General features: G+C 35.8%; 1 protein-coding gene across 13 annotated transcripts in view; it reads left to right on the forward strand.

Annotated features, from left to right (window-relative positions):
* The first annotated feature begins 14,231 nt into the window (after positions 1 to 14,231).
* C2CD5 (C2 calcium dependent domain containing 5) overlaps positions 14,232 to 26,565 on the forward strand; it is a 125,809-nt gene continuing 113,475 nt past the window's right edge. For 11 of the 13 annotated variants that reach the window (XM_074268850.1, XM_074268849.1, XM_074268851.1 and 8 more), the window contains exons 1-2: positions 14,232 to 14,447; positions 24,474 to 24,560. In XM_074268850.1, coding sequence (XP_074124951.1) covers positions 14,358 to 14,447; positions 24,474 to 24,560 — 177 coding nt within the window. In that variant the 5' untranslated portion in view covers positions 14,232 to 14,357. Of the gene's footprint in view, positions 14,448 to 24,473; positions 24,561 to 26,565 lie in introns of those variants that run through there. The other 2 variants (XM_074268846.1, XM_074268842.1) reach the window with 2 other exon arrangements.

Genomic DNA, 26,565 nt, shown 5'->3' on the forward strand with positions numbered 1-26,565 from the left:
ACCTCTGGGATTAGCCCCCAGCCCTACAGGTTCTTTGAGAAAATGGTACACAAAAAAATGACCAGCAGGAGGAATATAGAGAGGCTTGGAGAGACTTACATCAACTGATGCTGAGTGAAATAAATAGAACCAGAAGATTGCTGTACACTTCAATGTTGTATGAAGATGTATTCTGATGAAAGTGGATATCTTCAACATAAAGAAGATCCAACTCACTTCCAGTTGATCAATGATGGACAGAAACAACTACACCCAGAGAAGGAACACTGGGAAGTGAATGTAAATTGTTAGCACTACTGTCTATCTACCCAGGTTACTTATACCTTCGGAATCTAATGCTTATTGTGCAACAAGAAAATGGTATTTACACACATATATTGTATCTGGGTTATATTGTAACACATGTAAAATATATGGGATTGCCTGTCATCAAGGGGAGGGAGTAAAAGAAGGGAGGGGATAATTTGGAAAAATGAATACAAGGGATAATGTTATATAAAAAATTACTCATGTATATATAATGCCAAAAAATTTATAAATAAAATTAAAAAAAAAAAGAAAATGGTACACAAGCTACACATCTTTTTGCTGTGCTTGCTGCTGCTTGCTGGGATATCTCATACAATCTCCAAAGAGATCTGGAAGACAGATGCAAAAGTTCATGAGCTTTTATTGCTTGTTCAAAAGGGCAGAGAAGAATACATTGTATAAGCAGACTATCCACTATTTTATTTCCTTCATATATAGGTCCTAGCCCATCCATATGAGAGCGAATGTGCATTATATAAAAAGAGTGGGCTCTCATTAAAATCACCTGTTGTACCTCCTGAAACCATGAGAAGATAGATCCTTTATATATATGCTGTGTCTGTCCTCTGGATCATCCTAATTGCATATTGACTATCTGAAATAATATTGAAAGGTTGGTCTATTTTTAATGCTAGTATAATGGCATACAACTCATTTTGCTGTGTTGAGTAAATACATTAGAGATGCCCAATTGTGGGGAATATTGTCATACCTTGTGGCAATACCTTCCATTAAAATCTCCTCACAGGAACTTGAAAATTATATGTTGGTACTGAGAAAGCAAATTTATCCCTGTCCTCAGGGTGAAGAGAGATAGAATAAAAGCACTCTTCAATATCTATTATCCATAAGGGCCAGTCCTTGGGGGATCATATTTGGGGATGACAAACCTGCCTGTTAACATTCTCCATTTACCAGATTTTTTCTGTATAACAAATACAGGGGAATTCCATGGGCTATTTGTTTCCTCTATCCGTCCTAATTCTAATTGTTCTTGTACTAATTGATGTAGAGTGGCTGTTTTCTCTTTGGATAGGGTCTATTGCTCCACCCATACTAGTGTGTTGGTAATCTAAGTCATTTTTGGAGTGGTGGAAGCTGGCCCCACTCCTATACAGTAGTAATGACCACTCCTAAAAATCTGTGGTAATTTTTATCCCTAATTGATGTAATATATCCATACCCCATAAGTTGATCTGTAAGCCATCTATTTATTAAAGGAAAAATGGTTTCTGTCTTTCCATCTTTTTTGCCAATTTACTGGTTCAGCGCACACCAAAGCCTCCTTACTGCTACCTACCCTTGTCCCTCTATTGTTAGCTGAAGTCATAGGCCACCAAGGGGGCCATTGAAAAGCAGGTACCATAATCCTGTCAGCTCCAGTGTCTATTAATCCTTCAAACTGTTGGTTATTCAAAATAAAGGTTAATATTGGCCAAGTGAGTGTGATAGCCTTTGCAAAATATATTTGTATAACAGCCTCTGAATTTGGAGTCATCTGTGGGGCTAATTCACAAATATTATCTTCTGTTTTAACTAAGTTCAGATGGAATCACTATTCCTTGATATATACATTGTCCTTTGTTAAGATATGTTTCAATATTATGTTAATCACAGTTACAGACATAGGCATTTCCTTATATATTTGTATGAATGGTATAGCTAATGAAGTGGAGGATTTATAACAAGGATTTTAAATTGTTTTCTTCTTTGATACTGTTGAATGGGCACTTCACAAACAGTATGAGGGGGGTAGGTGGTAATAATCATTGCTTCTGAGTTTTATTACTATGCCTCTTGGCATCTAAAGCTGCATACCTATTCCTCCATTCCTGATTTATATCTGTCCTTACTTGAGCTATCATTCCCCAAGTTGGTTTCAGGGCCCCAGTGCCACTAAGTTGCTCAAAATATAACTTCATGCTTGCTCTTGGAGCAATCTGAGTGGCAGTCAACCGACTTTGTTCTAAAAATTCTATCATACAGAACACTGCCTGGCCTAGAGTCAAAACTGCCCGTGCAAGTGCTTTCCAATCATTGGGGCACAAAATTGCCCATGTCATTGTTTCAAGTTGTAACATATGAACTGAGTCCTTAAGCTGGGACTTTAAAGGGAAGTGATTCATGTCTGCATCTTTTCTGCCCTGGATTAAAAGGGTCATCTTCCTCTATAACAGGATATAATTCTTCCCACCGTCCATGTCTTTTCCTTGATCTCTAGCCAGCTGCAAAAATTTTGAAGATAAAGAAAATAACTGATTACCTTTTGCTTTTTGTCTACTAAGTGTTGCTGTGATCTTTGTTTTTATATTTCTGATCCTGATTTTCCTTAGTTCTTATTTCATTTTTTACATTGAGAGCTTTTGAAAGGCAGTAGATCTGGATAAGGTGGAGCTGAAGGTGGTGGAAAGAGGAGAGGCCATTCAAAATCATCTTGCTCAGGCTCAGGAGAGGAACATATACTGCTAAGAGATGGACCTGTTTGTACTCCAACTGTAAATTTCCTGACCTTTTCTGGTTCTAATTTCAGACTTTGTTTAATGAGATTATTTTCAATTTTTCCTGGGCATTGTTTATCAAAAGTGATGAGCTGTTCATTAAAACAATCCATCTATCACAATTATAATAGTCCTCCTCAGGTAACCAAGGAGAAACTTTGTAAGGAATGTCCAGGAATTTCCTAATGTCTCCTAAATGAACTGTGCACCCCTGCTCTTTTATACATTTATAGTCCTGACATATGTTTCCCTGTCTGAAGGGAGTAGGGTGCCTATTTTCTACCCTATTAAGTTACTTAACGGTCTTTGCCACCCTATGCCTCATCTGGCAACAGTGCAGCTTGGCAGGCTCTCCCTCTGGAATCCTTGTAGAGATTGTCTTGACCATGAAGTGGTCACTCTGGCATCCTTATAGGTTCTTGTCTCTGTGTGGGCACCAGTTGTTGTGGCGGTCTTTTAAGAGCTCATGGCATATGAGCCCTTTGATCTCAGAGGTGAGATGAATGAGGCGAGAGACTCATAGAGTGTGAAAAAAGCTCCAGTTTATCATACTGTACAGCCTTGTTGATAAACATTTTTGCAAGCATGATCAGCATGTGAACAATAGGCAATCCTCAATCACCATTCAGAGAAGCAGCTTGTGGACACTGCATATGCATAGTATCTGCCAATGGGAGGAGAGCCGATCCAGCAATTCAGCAGCTTACTCACCAGGTAAGAGGCCCTGATCAGACATCCCTGCTCATGTAGCCACTGGCTGTGACCCTCGGTTTACACTTGTTCCCACGATCAGAAATCAATGCTCCTTGCTCAACAAGGGTGTTCCTGCAACATGGCAGAAAACTTATTATGTATCAAAGGTTGAAGTGGCCTCAATACACATTCTTAGCAGAATCCCATACCCTTGCAATGAAGGACTTAAACTGCTCTGGAGAACCAATATATGGAAGTATATAGGCATATTAATAATGTGTGGAAACATAATATTGTGGAAATACTGTGGAAATTCACATGAATTTTTTGGTCTCTCAGTGTAAAGTATGGGCTAGCTCCATGGAGGGTCTCAGGGTCAGCCAGAGTTAGGATAAATCAAAGTCCTTGATCTTTAGGGGGAGAAGTGAAGGAGGCAGGCAAGCTGCCACATCGTGGCTTGCCAAAGATGTATCCTGGATTCTGGAGTCTGGAGTTTCCAGCCTCTCTCCTTCTCATCTTGCCCCCAAGTGCCTCTGACTTCTCTCCCTCCACCCTCTAATCCTTGCCTATGATTATCTTACTACCAAACATTGAGCCAGCACCAATGATGAGGAGAGCCATCATCTAAATATATGCTAATAGAGCCATTATCTCACTTCAAAAAGGTAGCCTTAAGTGCTCTCTTCTCTAATTCAGAGTTTCAGCCCTCTACATTTCAGTACATATAAAAGTTATGTTTACACTATACTATAGTCTATAAAATGTATAATAGTATTATTTTTTAAATGTATGTACCTTAATTTAAAAATACTCATATTGTTAAAAAAAAAAAGCTAACCATTATCTGAGTTTTTAGCAAATCCTAATCTATTTGCTGGTAGAAGATCTCATCTAGATGTTGATGGCTGCTGACTGATCATGGTTATGGTTGCTGAAGGTTGGGATAGCTGTGTGAACTTCTTAAAATAAGACAAAGTTTGCCTCATCAATTGCTTCAATGATATTTTATTTTTTCTAATTACATGTAAAGATAGTTTCCAACATTATTATTATTATTTTTTTATAAAATTTTGAGTCCCCAATTTTTTCTCCCTCCATCTCTTCCATATTCCTTCCCCAAGGTGACAAGCAATCTGATATAAACATGTTATATAAACATATTTCCACATTTTGACTCTTCCTTTCATGAAAGATTCCTCTGTAGCATGCAATGCTATTTAGTTGCATTTTATCCACAGTAGAACTGTTTTCAGAATTGGAATCAGTCTTCTTAAACCCTGCTGCTGTTTTATCAACTAAATTTATGATATATTCTTTAATATTGTTGTGTCTTGGGGATTAGGGAATCTTGAGGAGAAGGAAAGAAATGGACAACTGCCAGCTGGTGCAGCAGTCAGAACACACACAACATTAAGTTTGCTATCTAATATAGGCATGATTTGTGGCATCCTCAAATAACTACCACAGTAAAATCAAAGATCACTGATCACAGATCGTCATAACAGATATAATTTAAAAGTTTGAAATATTGTGAGAATTATCAAAATGTGACATATAGACATGATGTGAACACATGCTGTTGGAAAAATGGCATTGATAGATTTGCTGGAGGCATGTTTGCCACAATTCTTCAATTTGGAAAAAAATGAATTTATCTCTGAAGCAAAATAAAAGAGGGCACACTTGAAATGTAGAATTCCATATATACATCAAATGTTGGCCTTCACTAATGCAAAATTGGGAGGGAGATAACTTGGAACTCAAGATATGACAAAAAATTTCTATAAGTATACATATACACACAAACATATATTTTTATATAATAAACATTTGAACATGGTAACAAAGAGAAAAACACAGAAAGAAGCAAAGAACAGTAGTGAACATAAGGTACAGAATTTTGATTTCACAAATAAACAAGGTAGGTACACTGTTAGATAAATATTGATTTCAATTGAAGTCTGGATTTAATAAAAATTATCTTAAGGAACTGTCTTACTATATTATATATTATGGTTATATATAATATATACAAACATGTATTATATACTATAATCAATTAATGAAACTTGAGGTAATAAGCATCTGTACAAATATCAAATTTTATGCTATTTGGGTTGACATTGTCAGTCTTTTGTTTGAACAATTTGCAAGTATTTTTCTATTATACCAATTTTTAGTAAAGTGCTGATTTACTAGTAGAATGTGATTCAACATATTTTTAATTTATATCAGATCAATATGACAAATGTTGATTAATAACGCTAGTTCATATTGTTTATAATTGACACAGTGGCCGTATTCTTTGGAGTGTAAAAAAGTCCTCTTTTAAAGAAGATAAATGACCATTCAAGAGATTGGCCTAACAATTCTTATGTTAAAAATCAAGTGCAGGAAAATATCTAGTACCTATATTATGAGAGAATTTGGACAAACATTCTCTATATACAATTTACCTGCAGAATTGAATGTAAGGAAGAGAGCAAGCTGGATTGCTTTTGGTAAAGCACTTAGCAGCTTTAATTTTTATCTCACGTGTGAGATAAAAAAAAAAGCCTATCTTTTTATGATTTGTTGAGGGAATTCTCTAGATGGAAATGAATGAGTACTCTTGAAAAAGATGTATCTATTATGGGGATTCCAATGATTAGCATGCTCCATAGTTTCTGGGGGAAGAGATTTAGGTGTTTTTTTTTTTAAATAACTTTTTAGGTCCACTTAAGAATACACAGCTAATTGGCAAGATTTTTCAGCAGTTCAGGAAAGATAATATCTTTCATAGGAGAGGAAGAGTAAAGAAAGGGGGAATCATTCAAAGGAGAAAAGAGAGGCTTTTATCATGGAATTAACAAGTTTGTTATTGGAATGAGAAGACATTTTCTGTTCATGGGTTAGAAAATAAACATATTCTTTTGGACAAAACTACAGAGTTGAAGTAACCATTTAGACAAGACTGCAGGTGTTTTTAAATCCAAGAATAACAAATAGTTATTGTTACAACAGTAAATTTTACATAGTTTGTTATATTTCTCCTCATTTTCCACTTTTAGGCCACCAGATATTTGGAGTATTTCTACATTTTTAGTCCATCAAGATGTGAAATAGATGCTATATGTGTGTGAATCATAGAATGTGGAAATTTTTTGAAATTTGGAAATTGAGCAAAGGATAATGGAGTAGAGCAAGATGAGTCTAAGTTGTAGCATTATTTATCAGGGATAACATGCACAAAAAATTTCATAATCAATATCATCACTGAAAAGCATTATTAAGTTGACAAATCAAGTATGAACTAGGGGGAGGGAAAAGAAAGGGACAGCCACAGTGCTGAACCAGAACTTGATAATGCATTAGATATACTGTATTTAGTAGATCTTCTAAAGAGGCATTATGAGAAAACATGGAAAGAATCATCCAGATGGGGAGTTGTGGAGGAGTTGGGATCCACAAAGATATAAAAAATGTTCAAAAAATTGGGAGGATCCAGTGAAAAGCTTCAGTAAAAATAGTCTATTGGTAAAGTAACCACCATCCTTCCAGTCCATTAAGCTCAGCAAATTAAGTGTAATCCTTCTTATTTTCTCACACCCCAAATCCAGATCTGGCAAGCCTATATAGCTTTTATTTTTATAACATTTATTTTACATATGCTCCTTTCCTACTCTAACATTGGCCCCACCCCCCCCTCTGGATTATTGTAATAGTTTGTTGGTTAATTTCCCTGCCACTGAATCCTTCCTTCCTTGTTCCAGTCCATAATTCATTCAGCTTTCAAATTGATATTCCTAAAGAATAAGTCTGGAAGATGATGGAGAGGAGCTAGGAAGCTGCCTGGACTTCCCCAGTTTCCCTCAGAAACAATGCTAAAACAAAGCATCTAAGTGGATTCTGGAGTGACAGAACCCACAGAAAGACAGAGTGAAACAATTTTCCAGCATAAAATAACTTAGGACTTAATGAAGGGTCAGTCCCACTTGGGTAAAAGGGGGGTTTGTGCCCAACACTGACACAGAGCAGGGAGTCTAGCTCTTAAAGGCAGCATAGATCAACCACCAAGGTCCCTTAGTCCTAGCTCAGTGGTCCAGTGGCACACCAGTTGTAAAGACTCCATCCCCTGTGCCCCAGCAGAGCTTAATTTTTTAAAAAATGTGCAAAAACCTAAAAAGAACCTTGACCATATAAAGCTACTATATTGAAAGGGAAAATCAAAATACAAACTCAAAAGAAGACATCAGTGGTAAAATGCCTACCACCTCAAAGGAGAATTTGAATTGGATTCAAGCTCAAAAAGGATTTTAAAAAATCAGGTAAGAGAGGTAAAAGAAAACTAGGGAAAAGAGATAAGAGTTATAGGAAAATTATAAAAAAGAAGTCAACAGCTTGGAAAAAGAATCAAAAACTGAAGAAAAACTTACAAAAAATAGGATCAGACAAACAAAAAAATTCAATGAATAACTCTTTTATAAATGGAATTGGTCAGAGGAAAAGGAGGTTAAAAAAGCTATCTGAAGAAAAGAATCCATTAAAAATTAGAACTAAGCAAATGTGTAAAGTTCTTTTTCTCTAAATTATAATTGTTCTCTTGGAGTAGGTTTCTTGGGGAGCTTCTGGAAGCAGCCTTAGTTTCAATTCAGTATAATCACTCCAAATGCAGCCAGGAGTTAAAGTCCAAATCTTTTATTATCGCTTCCAAAATCTTATCTTCACTTGGGGCTGGGCTAGTTTTCTGGAGGCCTTCCTCTCTCCTTGGTTCCTGAGAGCTCTTGTCTGAATGTCTCCAGCCAGCACAAAGGTCAAAGTGGGAATGAATCTTGACTCTGAATCTCCTCCCAGAGAGTGGGCTTGTAGGTGGGCTTGTGAATCTGCCGGAAGTCAATTCTAGTTGTGAATCTCTTGGAAATCCATGAGTGGACTTGTCTTTTTATATGCTCTGTTAAAGGTGTGAAAGGTGTGAACTCTGAACTAGAGAACTGTTAAGTACCATTCTAAATTAGACAACTGACTTAGCACCTTGTAAAAATCCCAGCACAAATGGAAACTAATATCTCCATAGGACATCAAGAATCAAACAAATCCCCCCAAAATAAGAAAATAAAAGAAAATGTAAAATATTTCATAGGAAAAATAACTGACTTTTAAAATAGATCCAGAAGAAAGAATTTAAGAATTATTGGACTACCTGAAAGCCATGACCAAAAAATGAGCCTGGACAGTATCTTTCAAGAAATTATTAAGGAAAACTGCCCTAATATCTTATTATCAGAGAGCAAAATAATAATTGAAAGAGTACATCAATCTTTTCCTGAGATCCTAAAAGGATAATTTCAAGGAATATTATTATCCAATTTACAGGATTATCAGGTACATGGTACCTAGGGGAAAAAAAGATCACATATTAAGGTGTAAAATCCGCACAATCAAATGTAAAAAGGCAGAAATATTAAATTCATCCATTTCTGATAATGATGCAACATAAATTACATGTAATAAAGGGCCATGTTGGAATACATGGGAGCCACCTGACAGTGGCTGCAGAGATCCAATCCAGAATGGATCACCTCTGGTGATAGGATGATACAAGGAGGCTGAGAGGCAGTTGCTGTTCTCTGACCTCTCTGACTGAGAGACCATTTCATTATCTGACCTCTCTCCTCTTCCCTCTGCCTCTCATTCCCACTCTGCAACACCTGTGTCAGCAAAGGCTGCCTTGCAACTCTTTCAGATGTTATGATCTACAGTTATGGAGATTCTTAGAGAATTGACCCGTCCCTTAACAGGGCCATGGACAAAGAGAGCAAAAACTAATTAAAACTAAATAATATAATTCTAAAGAATGAGTTTGTCAAACAACAAATCATAGAAACTATAAATAATTTCATGCAAGAGAATGACAACAATGAGATAACAACATATCAAAATTTATGGGGTACAGACAAAGCAGTTCTTAGGGGAAATTTTACATCTCTAAATGTTTACTTGAATAAAAGAGAAGAGATCAATGAATTGGACATGCAATTAAAAAAGCTAGAAACATTACAAATTTTTAAAATGTCCAATTAAATCAAATTGGAAACTATGAAAATCAAAGGCAAGATTAATAGTTGAAATAATAGTTGAAAATAACTATGAATTAAAAAATAGATAAACCTTGTTAATTTGATTAGAAAAAAGAAAAACAAATTATCAATATCAAAAATGACAAGGATAAATTCACCATCAATGAATTAAAAATTAAAGAAATAATTGGAAGATAATTTGCCCACTTATATGCTAATAAATCTGAAAATTTAAGTGAAATGATGAGTATTTAGAAAAATAAAAAATTGCGCACATTTACAGAAAATGAAATTGAGAAAAAGAGATTGAACAAGTCATCAATGAACTCCCTTAGAAAAAATCTACAGGGCCAAATGAATTTATAAGTGAATTCTACAAAACATTTAAAGATCAATTAATTCCAATAATACATTAAAGCATTTTGAAAAATAGGTGAAGAATTCCTGCCAAATTCTTTTTATGACACAAATATAGTGCTGATAGCTAAACCAGTAAGAGCCAAAAGAGAAAAAGAAAATTATATGCCAATTTCCCGAATGAACACTGAAGCAAAAATTTTAAATATAAGCAGAGATTACAGAAATTTATCAGCAGGATAATACACTATGACCAAATGGAATATATCAATATCAGATATGACTATCAGCATAATTGACCATAGCAATAAAAAACTAACAAAAATTACATGATTATCTCAACAGAAACAGAAAAAAGCATTTGATAAAATACAGCACCCATTCCTATTAAAAATACTAAAAAGCATAAAGATAAAGGGAGCTTCATTTGAAATAATAAAAGTATCTATTTAAAACCAAGAGCAAGCATTATTTGTAATGAATGGGAGTTCACATTTCCAATAACATCAGGAATGAAACAAGGATGCCCATTATCCTCATTATTATTCAGTGTACTAGAAATGTTACCTTTAGCAATGAGAAAAAAAAAAATTGAAGGAATTAGAATAGGCAATGATGAAATGAAACTATTACTCTTTGCAGATGATATGAATGGCATACTTAGAGAATCTGATAAAAACTTCTTGAAATATCTTTAGCAAAATTGTAGAATATAAAATAAACCCATATATTCATTTCTATATGTGATTAATATAACCTAATAGTGAGAGATAGAAAGAGAAATGCCACTTAAAACTGTGAACTGTTTAGGCAAACTGAGTTATCACCTTGTAATCCTAACACTTAATCAGTATCACACTAATGAAACTGCCAAAAAATTATTTTATGGCACAATAGATAGAGCATTGGCATTGGAGTTAGGAAGACCTAAGTTCAAATCCAACCTCAAATGTTTACTAGCATTGTGACCCTGGGCAAGTTACTTAATCCCAACTGCCTCTCCAAAAAAGTTATTTTATAAAGCTAGAAAAAAATAACAAAGTTTCTCTGGAAGAACAAAATATCAAGGGGATTAGTAGGGAAAAAATGCAAAGGAAAGTAGGCAATGACTATAGTAGTTTACTGTTTGATAAACACAAAGATTCCATCTTGTGGGATAAGAGCTCACTATATGACAAAAACTGCTAGGAAAACTACAGCAGAATGAGACCCATACCAACTTTCACATCCTATGCTAAGATAAGGTTGAAATGGGTTCATGATTTAGATATAAAGGGTGATACTATAAGCAACTTAGGAGAAGGTATAGTTTACCTGTCAGATCTGTAGAGAAGGGAGGAATTTATGATCATACAAGACAGGCCATTATGCATGGCAAAAAGGATAATTTAAATTTTGATTACGTTAAATTTCAAAAGGTTTGCACAAACAAGATAACTCTATAAATATGTATACATATATTGGATTTAACACATTTTAACATATTTAACATGTATTGGACTACCTGCCATCTAGAGATGGGAAGAAGGAGGGGGAAAATTTGGAACAGAAGGTTTTGCAGGGGTCATTATTGAAAAATTACTCATCCATATGTTTTGTAAATAAAAAGCCATAATAAAGTTTTGCACAAACAAAACCAATGCAACCAGGATTAGAAAGGATGCAGAAAACTGGGAAAATTTATACAGTCAGTGTTTCTGATAAAAGCCTCATTTCTAAAATAGAGAAATGAGTTAAATTTATAATAATTCAAGCCATTTCCCAATTATCTAAAAGATATGAACAGATGAAGAAATTAAAGCTATCTGGTCATATGAAAAATGTCTCTAAATTACTATTGATTAGAGAAATGCAAATTAAAAAAACTCTAAGGTACCAACTCACACCTATCAGATTGGCTAATAGGACAGAAAAGAAAAAAATGATAAATATTGGAAAAGATATGGGAAACTTGAAACACTGAAGCAATGTTGGAGTTGTAAACTGATCCAAGCATTCTGGAAAGCAAGTTGGAACTAGAGCCCCACAAGGGCTCTAAAACTGTATATACCCTTTGATCTAGCAGAGCCAGGAACTGTATCCCAGAGAGATCATTAAAAAAAGAGGAAAGGAGCTATATGTGTAATAATATTTGTAGCAGCTCTTCTTGTGCTGGGAAGGAATTGGAAATCAATTGGAGAATGGCTGAATTGTGGTATATGAATATAATGGAATACTATTGTTCTTTAAGCAAAAAATGAGCAGGCATATTTTAGGAAGCCTGGAAAGACTTACATAACCTGATGCTGAATGAAGTGAGCAGAACCAAGAGAACATCAGATACAGAAACATTATGTAATGATCACCTATGATAGCTTTAGCTCTTCTCTGCAGCTCAGTGATCCAAGATCACTCCAAAAGACCTGTGATGGAAAAGGCCATCAATATGCAGAAAAAGAACTAAATACAGATTGAAGTAAATGCCATTTTCACTTTTCTGGTAGTTTTTCTTTTTTTTTTTTTTTTTAAACATGACTAATGTGAAATTATATTAAAAATATGTATGCCATAGATAATGCCTTATCAGTAATATCTACATTGGCAAGCATTAAATAAAATGTAGTCCTGATTAAAAACTGAGAAAAAGTCTTGACTATATTCCTCTCTGATCAATAAACTGCAGTACTCCTTATGACCTCCTGGGTGAAAAAGCCTTGTAATCTCTCCAATCTTCTTAAATCTACCTGAGATCCAGTGATAGTAGCTTCTTACCTATTCCTCCATAAGACTGTTCTCTCCATTTCTGGATTACAGGTAGAGGCGATGAAGTGGCTAAAATGGCTAGGCTTGGAATCTGGAAAGCCTGAATTCAAAATTAATCTCAGATATTTACGAGTGTACCCTGTGCAGGTCCTTTAGTTGTGTTTGGGACAAAAAGACCTACCCAAATGAACTACTCAGAGATCACTCATAGAAAGCAGATTTATTTATTAGAATTTATTAGAATTAGAAGCAGACCCCATCCTGGTCTGGGAGCCAAATTCACAGCAGGAGAGAGCCGCTCCCTTGAAAATGTTCACAACTTTTATACATTTCAGACAAAGACCCTCCAAAATCCCGCCCTCTATATGTTGTGATTTGTCACATAAACTTTTATTCTCCTATTTGGTCAGTGTAATGTAGTAGACAAGGTGATATACAGCTTCTTTGGCCACATATGCTTTTAATCCCTTTTTTGGATAATGGAATGTAGTCTAGGCCTTATCTAAAATCACGTGACTGGGGCCTATAGGCCTGATCTACGTTAGCTAACAGTCTCTATAAGTTCTTCACCTTTCCACACAGCTGCTATCTACTTCAGCTTCATCAGTTGTAAAATGGAGATCATAATAGCTGTGATTGGTTTGTTGGGAAAATTAAATGAAATGTTCCGACAAGTGCATAGCACAATATCTAATAGGCACACTTAATACTTGTTTCACTGGCTGTCCACCATGCCTAGGGTTTCTCTTCTTCGCCTCTGGCTTCCTGCAAATCTCTGCTAAAATCTCACCTGCAAGAAGTCTTTTCCTATTCCCCCTTAATTCTGGTGCTTTCCCTCTGTTGTGTCTTGTTTATATAAAATGGCTTACAAGACTACCTCATTGAGACTATAAAGTGAGCTCCTCTGGGAAGGGACTATCTTTTGTCTTTCTTTGTACGGGCCCAGCATTTTGCATAGTGCCTAGCACATACTAGGCGTTTAGTAGATCATCATTGATTGAGACCTGGATTTTGAATTTACCCAACATTAATATAACTGCCACTATAACTAATAACGTTATCGGCTTTAGATCGCACCATAAAGTATTCACTTTGACCCAATTTAGGTTAATTTGGGAATTTTCTGCATTGCTCGATGATTCAACACTCGTCCTAGTCTCCTGGCAGTCTTCCTCTCCGGAATGAAGTTCCTCCCCCTTTTCTTCAAGGTTCAAGACGATAGCCGATCTATCGATCTCATCTTCTAATTTCCCCACCTGGCCCTTGTTGCTGCCATTTCTTGGGGCAAGGAAGCATTTATAAGGAGACTAGCAAAGATCTGCCCAAGGTCTAAATTATATTCCGGTTAGCTCTCTAGAGGTCAGATCCGTTGGGCGGAAAAACCAGTTTGTGCCTGCTTGCTAGCCTCTCCGAAATGCGGGCGTGTTATCCCCGCCCTCCGGCCCTCCTAGGAACCGGTGTCCCGAAAAGCGAAGAGCATTTGCGCGAAGCCTGAAGGGGAGGGAGGAAGGAGGCGGGAGGAGCGGCCGATAGAGAACGCGCGCGCGTTTTCCTCCCGTCAGGCAGTTACGCACACGGGCGCGCGCGAGGCTCGGGGTGGCTCCGCCCCTGCACGCTCCCCCGCCCCTGTGCTCGGGCTTGGCGCACTGGCGCTTGTTTGTCTCTGCTGGATCCGTAACGGAGAGCGGCACAACCGGCGAAGATGCCCGGAAAACTGAAGGTGAAGATTGTGGCCGGGCGCCATTTGCCCGTAATGGATCGAGCGAGTGATCTGACTGATGCCTTCGTTGAGGTTGGTGCTCTGTTCTGCCCGTAACTCTCAGAGCTCCCAGATCCCGGGGAGGCTCCTGCCAACCTGTGCCCCGGCTCCCCCGGGCTCTAGTCCTCCTCTGCCCCCTCTCCGTGTAACCGCGTCGGGGTTGTCTGCAGCGGCACACGCCCAGGGGATGAGCCAGGCTTGCAATGCCACTGCATGCCGTGTGTGACCCTGGCGCAAGGACATTCGACCAAGCCACCTGGCCAGGCTGTAGAAGCTTAAGGCTGGGCGAGGCAGACACCGAAACCACACACACGTTTGGAAGGGCAGGTCACGTCCAGGGGCGTGCTGTAGACGTTTTAGAGGTTCGCTTACTCGGGGTTAAAAGCTGGTGCGGAATCACCAGGTGTTAAACAGATTGTTTTCTTTAGGGTAACAGTTCTCCAAATCGTAGGTGCGTGAGCATTTCCAACCCAAGCAATACTTTAGTAGTCTTGTTTGGGACTGTAGATCTTTGGGGAAGATTGTAGGGGGCGAATTTACTCCCTTCAAGTAAGGAAACCAATTATGTGGCCTTACCTATTCCGAATTGCACAACGCCTGCCCTGCCTTCTCCCCCTCAGTAATTGTTGTAAACGTTATGTAAATTAACACAGGCCTAAGGCCCTGAAGTAATTAACTCTGAGTCCTATAGAAACCTAGTGAAGGAAACTAACGTCCGCAGCTTTAGCACAGGATCATTCATCCTTTGGCTACTGAGGCTCCTGGTCGTTCAACCTTTCACAGTTCCTATCGTAATGTAGCATTTTTACTCATGCTATAAATCATACTCGTACTTTTACTTTCCCATCCATAGTTATATAGACACATTTCTAGCACTGGACTTTTAACAGCCAACAATCCCAAAGTAATAGTTTGCTGAATGTAATATTAAAAGTCTGGGACATTTTCAATTCAATTTAAGAAGTATTTTTTGAACACTTACATGCTAGGCTTTGCGATGTACTGGTGAGACAAAGACAAAAAAAAAAAAAAAAAAGATTTAGCATCCCTGTCCTCTGTGAGTTTACATTCTACTGGAAGATAGTACGGGTATAGATACACATTTATTTCTAGTGGAAGATAGCGCTAATGTGGAAAAGAGAGGGGTGACTATTAGGAAAAGGAGGCAGAGACTTTACAAAGTGGAAGTGAGGATGGAGTGCCATCTAGATGAGGGATCACTCTTGTAAAGGCGTGGAGGTAGGAAGTATTCCATCTATAGAGAATAGTAAGTAACTAGTGTGACTGGAATGGAGTTTGTGTGAAGGAGATAAATATGAAATAAAGAAGTATGTGGGAGGGAGGTTTGGAAAGGCTTTAAATGCTAGGCTGAGGACATTGTATTTTATTCTGGAAGCAATCATTGGAGATTTTTTATAAAGGCATATTTTAGGAATATCACTTAGGAAAATGTCTGGAAAAAATTGGCAGGGAAGAAACTAGAAGTAGAGAGGTTGAAAGTAGCAGGCTTTTTCAGGAGGTGAGGCAAGCGGTAATGAGGACCTGAACTACAGTGGGCTGCTGTTTGAATGGGAAGAAAGGGGATGAATAGGAGAAATATTAGGGACATAAAACTGACAAGACTTGATAGTTGATTTTATTTGGAGGGTGAGGGAGAAAAGAAAGATGGCTATTAAGTTGCTAACCTGGGTGGCTAGAGGAATTTTGTGCTTCTAATAGAAAATAGGGAGTTTGGGGGGGTGAATTTTAAGGAAAATGTGATGAATTCTATATTAGTTATATTGAGGTGCCAATAGGACATCCAGTTAGAGTTGTTAAAAGGTGTTTTGTAACTTGAGACAAGTTCAAGAAATATGTAGATAGATATATAGATACTTTGTGTATATATATATATATATATATATATATATATATATATGTATATATATATATATATATATATATAGATAGATAGATAGATAGATAGATAGATAGATAGATAGATAGATAGATACTTTAGGTGTGTTGTAATTTTGTTTTTGAACATGAGACTTTGGAATCTGTCACTGTATGTGATTTTAGAATAGCTTCTTGAGCATCTGCTATTTTACAACTGGTATCACAATAGTGTTTTAATTTGACAAACCATAAGAATTTATTTTGTTAAAAGCACTAAGGTAGGGATAGACAGGGAAAGAAAAGTTTAGATAGACAAGATTCCATATAAGATTCCTGTTCTCATGGAATTTACAATCTGGTAGGGAATAGGACACATAAAAATTATTATAATAGAACAGGTTAGAGGAGTGTAAATATGCTTTGTAATATCTATTGAGGAAGTAATGCCTGAGTGATGGAATGAGAAAAAGCTTCACAGAAAAAAATGACATTTGAATCAAACATTAACAGTTAGTTAGGAATTTTATAGTAAACAAAAGAGAGATCATTTTAGATATAAAGGAATTAAAAATGGACAGGTTCAAGGTCAGTTTTGGTACAACTAAGGGAATAGCATGAGAGAAAGCTGTTAGGCTATTTCGAATGAAAGGCCAACAAGTTAAACTTATTCAGATAATAGGGAGCTACTAAGGTTTTTCCAAGCAGAGAAATAATATGACTAAATTTATTCAGAATGTGGATTAGCCTGATAATATAGATGGATTGGAAAGAGGAGAGAGTGGATATAGAAATTCCAGGTGTAGTGATATTACTACCAGCATAGCATAAAGAAGAGGTAGAATTGACAAATTTTGTTAAGTGATTAGATATGAGTAATGAGGAAAAAAGAAGAGTAGAGATAGCAATTTCATACACAAGTAAATTAACGAATGGTGGTACTACCTGTAAAAATTAGTTGAGTTAAATTAACAGGCATTGTATTGTAGCAGAAAAAATGTAGCATTTGGAATCAGAAGACTTTTGAGTTCAGATTTCAGCCCTTTTACTAATTATCTGTGTGATAGCAGGCAAATCACATAAGCTTATTTCTGCCTAGTTTCCTTCATCTGTAAATTGAAAATTTTGAAATAGGTAATCTCAAAAGTTCCTTTTTGCCTTGTATTCTTTGAGCCTATGACTAAACTATAAGCTGATGAAATAGGAATGAATGGAATTGTTGAGAGAGTAGAGAAAGAAGGAACAGAGAATTTTCTGTTTTAACATATCAGGAATCAGTAAAGCAAGGGGAGAATCAGGATGGTAATATTACTACTATTGAAAGATGAGAGTTTTTAGAGAGAATGACTAAATTCAAAACATTAACTCCACAGGTATAAAATTAGAGAGGCTTGATTAAAAAGCCATTCATCAGAAAAAATGTGCATTAGTTGACTAAGTGATCATGAGTAATGTGATATAGTAAATGTATTAAGTGTATACCATGTGCTTGGCACTGTTTTAGGGACCCAAAGACAACAATAAAGTAGTTTCTTCCCTCATAGAACTTACATATTGTTAGCAGAGACAAAATGTACACAAATAAGTATTTAGAGAATAAATACTAAGTAAATATTTTGGAGAGGGGTGGACAGTGGCCACTGACAAGATTCAATTATTACTTGAAGAGCTTCTGTAAGGGAGAGAAGGTGGCTAGTGCCAAGTGTGGAGATGGAAGACAAAATGTGAGAAATTGCAAGAATGCTAGCTTGACTAAATTGTTCAATGTGTAGAGAAATAAGATTGGAAAGGTAGATTGGGATTAGGTTGTGAAACACTTTAAACTGAGGAACTTGATCCTAGAGGTATTTGGGGGTTAGAATAGGGAGCGATGTGGTTAGATTTATACTTTTAAGATTCGAAATAATTTTGGCACCTGATCTTGAAATGTGTGGTAGGGTGCTAAGGTTGCGGTAGCAATCTACCCAAGGGGTTGTGAGGATCTGAACTAGGATGGTAGTTACATGAGTAGGGAGAAAAGGACTGATATTAGAGAGAATGTGAAGTGAGAAAAGACAAGGTTTGGCAATTGGTTGGCTATGTGGGGTGAGGCAGAATGAGGAGTCAAGGAAAATACCAAGGTTGAAAACTTGAGTGTCTGGAGGGACAATTGTGTCTTCTACAGCAAACCAATTCAAATTTAATTTGCATTGAAAAGCATAACTTGGAAGAGGTATAATTTTAATGTTTTGCCCTGGGCAGTACTGTATATTCATTTCTAGGTTCCACATTTTAGGAAGGAAATTGAAAATGCTGGAAAGTATCTAGAGAGAACCATGAAAGGCGTTATATTTATGCCATTTTGAGGTTCAGTTTGAAGGAGTTGGGTGTGTGTAATCTGAAGAAAAGAAAACTTAGAGGAACTATGGTTTTCAAGGGATTTCTTATAAAAGAGAGATTGGATTTGTTCTGTTAGCCTGAAAAGTGGTAACAGTGGGTGAAAGTTGATGCCAGGAAAAATTTCCACAGAATCGGAACTATCTAAAAGCATACTGAACTGGGATGGGAGTGGTCTCCACCTCTTTGGATGACTTCAAAGTAGGCCCAATGAGCACTTATTGCATATGACTTTTTCAGTTATGGGTTGTTCTTTGTAGCCATTTACTTTCTTTTCATTTTTAAACTTATATGTATAGCTTTCCAGCAATTTAGAGGAGATGTCACTAAGTAAAGACTACATTAGTTAGGAAAGGCTTCACAGACATCTTAGTCTGAGCCTAAAGACATTTAATATTTTATGGAAAAGGGATAAAAAGGTGAACCTTGTTTTTAAGGTGATTGAAGGTATGATATGCAAATGGGCCTTTGTTCTTATGGCTGTGAGAAATTTGGACTGACTTGAGGAATAGATTGTAGGCATTTGTGTGAAGTAGGAGTAAATAAGTTTGAGTAAGTAAGGGTGGAATGATCTTACATAGAACAGTCTTGAAAAATCAAACAGTGAAGGTTAGTTTCCCTATATTAAGGCTTTGGAGTATTTGGGGTGCCTTTTACAATTCATCAATCTCCTTTTATTTAGTGCTTCTGTAAGATATTCCACCCAAAATATTGAGTGGCTTCTTCTAGATTTCTTGTGTATTGTGGGTGTTGATATGTTGTGGATTGGGCCTGACTTGGTCAAACTTTTAGATAGTTTAGGTTTGACATTAGAAAGAATTGTAGTCCATCCTCTAAGTAACTAAGAGGTAGTTTATGTAGCCATAGCAGGAGAAAGAGTTTCAAGAATATGTTAATAAGGATCCCACTGTGATTCAGCTGAGTGATGCAGCTTCTTTATGTTGGTAATACTGTTTTTCCTTGGAAAAGAGAGAGAGAGAGAGAGAGAGAGAGAGAGAGAGAGAGAGAGAGAGAGAGAGAGAGAGAGAGAGAGAGAGACAGAGAGAGAGACAGAGAGAGAGAGACAGAGAGAGAGACAGAGAGAAAGAGAGAGCATAAGCTTGAGTGCATTGTGTAGCACATAGATTGGCCATCATTCAGCACTCATTTTTGCCACATGACTGGTTCACCTTTCCAATTACTTTTCTGAAGATAACTTTATTGCATTTTTCTTATACCCTTTTTTTGGTAGTGTGTTAAGATCTATTCATATCTGCCAGGTATGTGTCCTCTTTGGGCCCTCTTGTCAATAGGAAATCACAACTTCATGAAACATCCATAAAAATTAGATTTATTATAAGAGGAATGTGGAAAGCTGGAGAAAATTCACAGTCCTTATAGAAGTTTTCATTTTTTTTTAATAGCAGGGAGAAGCCCGGAGTTGGGGGGGAGGGGAAGAAGGATAGCAAAAGCCAAATTCTTTTGCTTTGGGAACTGACAGACTATGAAAGTAAGAAGGTCTGCTTATCTTCAGAGGACCCCAGCTGCACAAGCTTCATCCTAGCCTGGCACAGCTGGTGCCCTTCTGGCCTTCCAAGGACACAGGGAGTCAAGGTAGGGGTGCAACAGCAAATTGTGTTAGCTCAAGGGGAGCTTTGTCTTTGGAACATTCAGAGCATCCTGCATACTCTGGGTCCAGTGCTTCTGGAAAATATGACAACTCAAGACAGTGTAAGTTTCTTCACATAATGTATTCCATGACTTAGAACTAACTTGAAACTGGAAAAATATTATTGTTAAAAAAATTATATTTCTTTTTTCTTTTCTTCTTAAGGGAATATTTAAACATTCTTTTTAAAAAAATTGAGTTACAAATTCTCTCTTCCTTCAAGTCCTCCCTTACTCATTGAGTAGGTAAGCAATAAATCAAGTTCACATATCAGTGATATGAAATATATTAGCTATCATGAAAACCCCCCAAGAAAAATAGAGAAAAATTATACTTCAATTTATACTCAGCTCATTAGTTTTCTCTCTGGAGGAGGATACCATTTTTCATAACAAGCTCTTTGGATCATTGTACTGAGTAGCTAATTGGCTGAGTCTTTATGGCAGAGTAGATAAGTCTCTAAGGTTGATCATTACCACAATATTGCTGTGTACATTGTGTATAAATGTGAACAGTGATCTCCTGTTTTTGTCACTTCATTTTGTATCAATTCATATAGGTCTTTCCAGGTTTTTCTGAAACCATTACTCTTGTCAAATTTTTTTTTTCTTTTTAATTTTTTTAAAAAATTAATTATAGTTTTTATTTGCCAGATATTTGCATGGGTAATTTTACAGCATTGACAATTGCCAAACCTTTTGCTCCAATTTTTCCCCTCCTTCCTCCCCTCCCCACCATGGCAGGTTAACCAATACATGTTAAAGTATAAATAGTGTACTGTTAGCCTGTGAAGGAAATAAAAAATGCAGATGGACAAAAATACTCTTGTCATTTTTTATGGCATAATATATTCCATCACAATTATATACTTGTTCAGCCATTTCCTAATTGATAGGCATTCCCTTTAATTTCCAATTTTTTTGCCAGCACAAAAAGAGTTGTTATATATATTTTTGTTTACATAGGTTGTTTTCCTTTGTCTTTTTTATTTTTTAAAATTTAATTTTTTTAAAAATAGTTTTTATTTACCAGATATATGCAGGGGCAATTTTACAACATTGACAATTGTCAAACCTTTTGTTCCAATTTTTCCCCTCCTTCTCCCCCTCCCCCGCCAGATGGCAGGTTGACCAATACATGTTAAATATGCTAAAGTATAAATCGGACTTTGAAATAGTGTACAATTAGCCTGTGAAGGAAATCAAAAATGCAGGCAGACAAAAGCAGAGGGACTAGGAATTCCATGTAGTGGTTCATAAACATCTCCCAGAGTTCTTTCACTGGGTGTAGCTGGTTCAGTTCATTACTGCTGTATTGGAACTGATTTGGTTCATCTCATTGTTGAAGATAGCCACATCCATCAGAAAATCATCATATACTATTGTTGAAGTATACAACGATCTGGTCCTGCTCATTTCACTCAGCATCAGTTCATGTAAGTCTCTCCAGGTCTTTCTGAAATCATCCTGTTGGTCATTTCTTACAGAACAATAATGTTCCATAATATTCATATACCACAATTTATTCAGCCATTTTCCAATTGATGGGCATCTACGTAGTTTCCACTTTCTGGCTACTACAAAGAGGTCGCCACAAACATTCTTGCACATATAGGTCCCTTTCCCTTCTTTAAGATCTCTTTGGGATATAAGCCCAGTAGTAACACTGCTGGGTCAAAGGGTATACACAGTTGGATAACTTTTTGAGCATAGTTCCAAATTGCTCTCCAGAATGGCTGCATGTATTCACAGTTCCACAAACAATAGATCAGTGTCCCTGTTTTTCCACATCCCCTCCAACATAGCGCATTGTCTTTCCCTGTCATTCTAGCCAATCTGACAGGTGTGTAGTGGTATCTCAGAGTTGTCTTAATTTGCATTTCTCTGATTAATAATGGCTTGGGGTATCTTTTCATATGGCTAGAAATAGTTTCAATTTCTTCATCTGAGAATTGTCTGTTCATATCCTTTGACCATTTATCAATTGGAGAATGGCTTGATTTATTATAAATTAGAGTCAGTTCTCTATATATTTTGGAAATGAAGCCTTTATCAAAACTTTTGACGGTAAAAATATTTTCCCAGTTTATTGTTTCCCTTCTAGTCTTATCTGCATTAGTTTTATTTGTACAAAAACTTTTCAATTTGATATAATCAAAGTTTTCTACTTTTTGATCAATAATGATCTCTAGTTCTTCTTTGGGAATTTATGTCCACAGGTCTGAGAGGTATACATAGGTTGTTTTCCTTTGTCTTTGCTGTATTTGAAATATAGACCTAGTTAGTAGTGGTTTTGCTGGGTCAAAAGGTATATACCTTTGACCTTGGTACATAATTATACCAATTGTACAACTAGGAATAATCCCAAATCTTTCTTGAGAAATGATGTGTTTCAAGAAGAATGGAGTCATTCAAAACATTGAACAATTTCCCAAAGGCAATCCAACTTGCTCTCCTCTTCTCTGCCCAGCTCATTGTCTTTCCTTACTGACTATCCACTGTATATGGGTCAGATATGTGGAATGTCCATCCAACTCTATATCATAGTTTGAATAAGTTCCATTTGTCAGTAGCATATACTTTTCTTGAAGGCTAGGACCTTTTTTTGTTTCTTTTTGTTCTTTAGGGCCCAGAATAGTACCTGGCTCCTACATACATAATGCTTGTTGAAACTCTATGAATAAAACCGCTTAGCATTTTCTCTGTTAGTTAGGCTAAATTGGCTTACCAAAGATCACACTAGGGAACTGCAGTTTTTTAGGGCTTAGTGCAGGAATCATAGTTATCCACAAACAAGGTATCTGGTGCATGTTGCTATCTATATGGAAATTCTTTCTCTTTTGGATTCTGCTCAGGACATCCAAATAACCTTGTGTTGTGCATTTGTCTTGTGCCTTGCCTTTTTCCCCCCCCAAATTTTTTATGGAATATCATTAAAGGTACTTCTGTTATTTTTTTCAAGACAAATCATATAATATTGACATCTACATAGGAGACATAAAGCTTCATTAATAGTCATTACAAACTGGCATTCTTTACTCCTTTTGGTTAAAATTTTGATTGGAAAAATATGTTCTGTTTTAGAATGTGATTTATAGCCTTCCTTTTTCCTTCTTATACCATAATGGTATACATATCTAGATTTTGTGTAGTCTGTTTTCATAAAGATTTTGCAGATATGGAAAATAATGCATATAAGTTTAAATATTCTTTTGTTCCTTTTTTTTTTTTTTTTATGGTAAGAGTGGGAGTCTGGATTTTTTTCCAAGTCTTTTTCTTTCTTTTTTTCAGATAGCAGGAGAACCAATCCTTTAATGCTCTCAAAATTACACATTGCATATGTTATCTCTTTGTTTATTTAGTGTAGTTCAGTAGTCTATCTCTTTGGCATTGGTAGAGGAAAATGCTCATTACAGACTTTTCTATTTTTTTTAATTTTTTTTTTTGGGGGGGTGTCTGTTGTGCTTTAAATCGACAAATACATTTTTATATTTTTTTTAATTCATTTTTTTTCTTGCTAAGCTTTCTGTAAATCTTTTTTCTCCTTACTGCTGCTTGTTATTTTATGAAGTGATACTGAGGTGGGTAAACTCTGTAAAAATTGTGTCCCCTTTGATCTGTAAAAGAAGGAAAATTCAGGGTATCTTAGACTCCAGAGAGTCTAGGAGAAGGCATATTTTCCTTCTTTTACAGATCAAAGGGGACACAATTTTTACAGAGTTCATCAGCGTCAATACTGCTCTTAATCTTCCACCATCTTCTTTTGTAAGACTACAAATGAGTTTATGTTTTAAACTGGTATTGTCCTCACCATAGTTCTCTGCTTAGCAAAATCATATCATTACAGACTCAAGTGCCTTCTAGGCATTTATTTTGCTTTTTGTGACAAATGATTTACATTGTTTAAACTTACTTAGGAAACATTCTTTTATCCCTTTCCCATATTTCTGCACCAGCAGCTTATTTGATTAAGAATTTCTTTGATTGCATAACATAACTTCATTTTTGTTCTTTTAAATTGACATCTCAACTTAGATGTTACTAATTGTGTGCTTATGAGATAAACCATTTTATATTACTTGCAATGTTAATTTTTTATTTTAAAATTTACATATTGTTCACATTTCATGTGATTATAATGCAACAATTTCTTATTTTTAGGTGAAATTTGGTAACATGACATTTAAAACAGATGTGTATCATAAGTCCCTAAATCCTCAGTGGAACTCAGAATGGTTTAAATTTGAGGTAAGGTTTTAATTATCTTATAAATAATGTTTATTTAATGTGTTGTACTATAGTAGCTTATAAATATGTGGGGGTTTTGTTCTGCAGAAAAATGTAAATAGTTCTTATATAAGGATGGTAATATGTTCCTTACAATCCTTAAAGACATGTTGTCCTATGTCTACTAAAGATTTTTTTTTTTGGATATATATATTTTAAAATTTTTGGATATATTAATGAAAATTGGAATATAGAAAAGAACAATTCTTATTTGTTTGACTAAAAGACAGCATACCTTATCTGTGAAGAAGTTGTATTTACCAAACTTATTTTTGGATTATTTTTCTTGTATTTTCAAATAACAGTTGATATAATATAAATTTACTGGATATGATTACTCTGATTTTCTTGTGTAAGATGTATTTTTGACCCATCAAATACTCTAAACCAGTGGTCCTCAAACTTTTTAATTAGGGGGCCAGTTCACTGTCTCTCAGACTATTGGAGAGCCGGATTATAGTAAAAACAAAACCTCACATTCTGTCTCCGCCCCTCAGCCCATTTGCCATAACCCAGCAGCCCACCTAAATGTCTGCTTCGTCTAAACAGTGGTGTCAAGCAAAAAAAAAAAAAAAAAAAAAAACCAAACACACACTCTAGATCCCTGCAAGTTATACATTAACTTGGAAAACCACAAATTAACATCATCTATATTGTATTATATTTTTGTTTTGTTAAATATTTCTCAATTGTATTTGTGTGGCTTGGATTCTATGCTTTTTGTCCAGGGGCACCAAGTTTTCAGTAAATTACTTAATTTTACAATATCTTGTCACAAATCTATGTAAACAAGTAGACACTTCTTATTAGAGTTCATCTATATGTCAAGTGCTGTGTCTGGACTGACTGCTTGAAGTATAGAACCCCTTAGCTCCATGTCTACAATGCCTGACAGAAAGTAAGCATTTATATGATTGTTAACTAGTATTATCATCTTTGAACAGTATTGTCATCCAATCCATCACCTTGGATGACAGAGATGAAAGTTGCCTGACTCAAGCAGACCTTGATTTAAGTATCAATTTAGAATAAGAATGCATACTTGGCTATATGACTTTAGCACTTAATCCTTTATTATCTATTGCTATCAGCCTGGAGGGAAAGGTAATGGCTATGAGAAAGAATTTTTATCCTTGACCCTTTCCTCTGTGTTTTCATTCATCTATTATATAAAAACGTAGAAGGTATTCTTATCAATTTTCAGATGACACAAAGCTGCAAGGGATAGCTAATAAAAATAAAACTTCATGATTAAAAATGATTTAAGAACCTGGAATATTGAATAAAGGTGATGGAATTTAATAGATATATGTATAAAAGTCCTCTCTTAAGGTTCAAAAAAACCACAATTGCATATAGATACAATAGGGAATATGTGGTTTGTCAGTAGTTCACATGAAAAATCTCTTGTGGCTTTGACTACACTCATTGTAAATCAGTAGTATAAAAAGTTGCTAAAAATCTAATGCAATGTATATACATTATAGAAAGTGTTGTGTTTCATTTGAAATAGCATAATTAGAAGATGCCGTAATAAGCTATAGTTAATCTAGAATGGAGTTGAGAAGATTGATCAAAAGAACTGTGGATTTTTATCTTTAGAGAATGGAAGATTTACTATTTGAAACAGTTAAATGATTTCCAATGTGAAGGAATAGTGAAATTGGCAGGCAATGTGGTATAGGGGAGAGTGCATGGGACTTGGAGTCAAAAGAGCTGGGTTTGAGTTCTGGCTTGTTTATTATGTGATTATTAACTGAGTCTGTTTCCTTATCTGTAAAATGGGGATAATCTTATTTGTACTACCAAATTACTATATTGTTGTGAGGAAATACCTTGTCAACTTGAATGCACTCTCTATATGGAAGTTTCTACTGTTAGAATCTTGAAGGTGATGTTGATAATGATGTTCTAAAAAGCAAAACCAGTACAGTGAGTGAGTAGAAATTTCAAGGAAGACATTTTT

This window comes from Sminthopsis crassicaudata, chromosome 5 (assembly GCF_048593235.1).
Source record: "Sminthopsis crassicaudata isolate SCR6 chromosome 5, ASM4859323v1, whole genome shotgun sequence".
In the NCBI taxonomy this organism is placed as follows: Eukaryota; Metazoa; Chordata; class Mammalia; order Dasyuromorphia; family Dasyuridae; genus Sminthopsis; species Sminthopsis crassicaudata.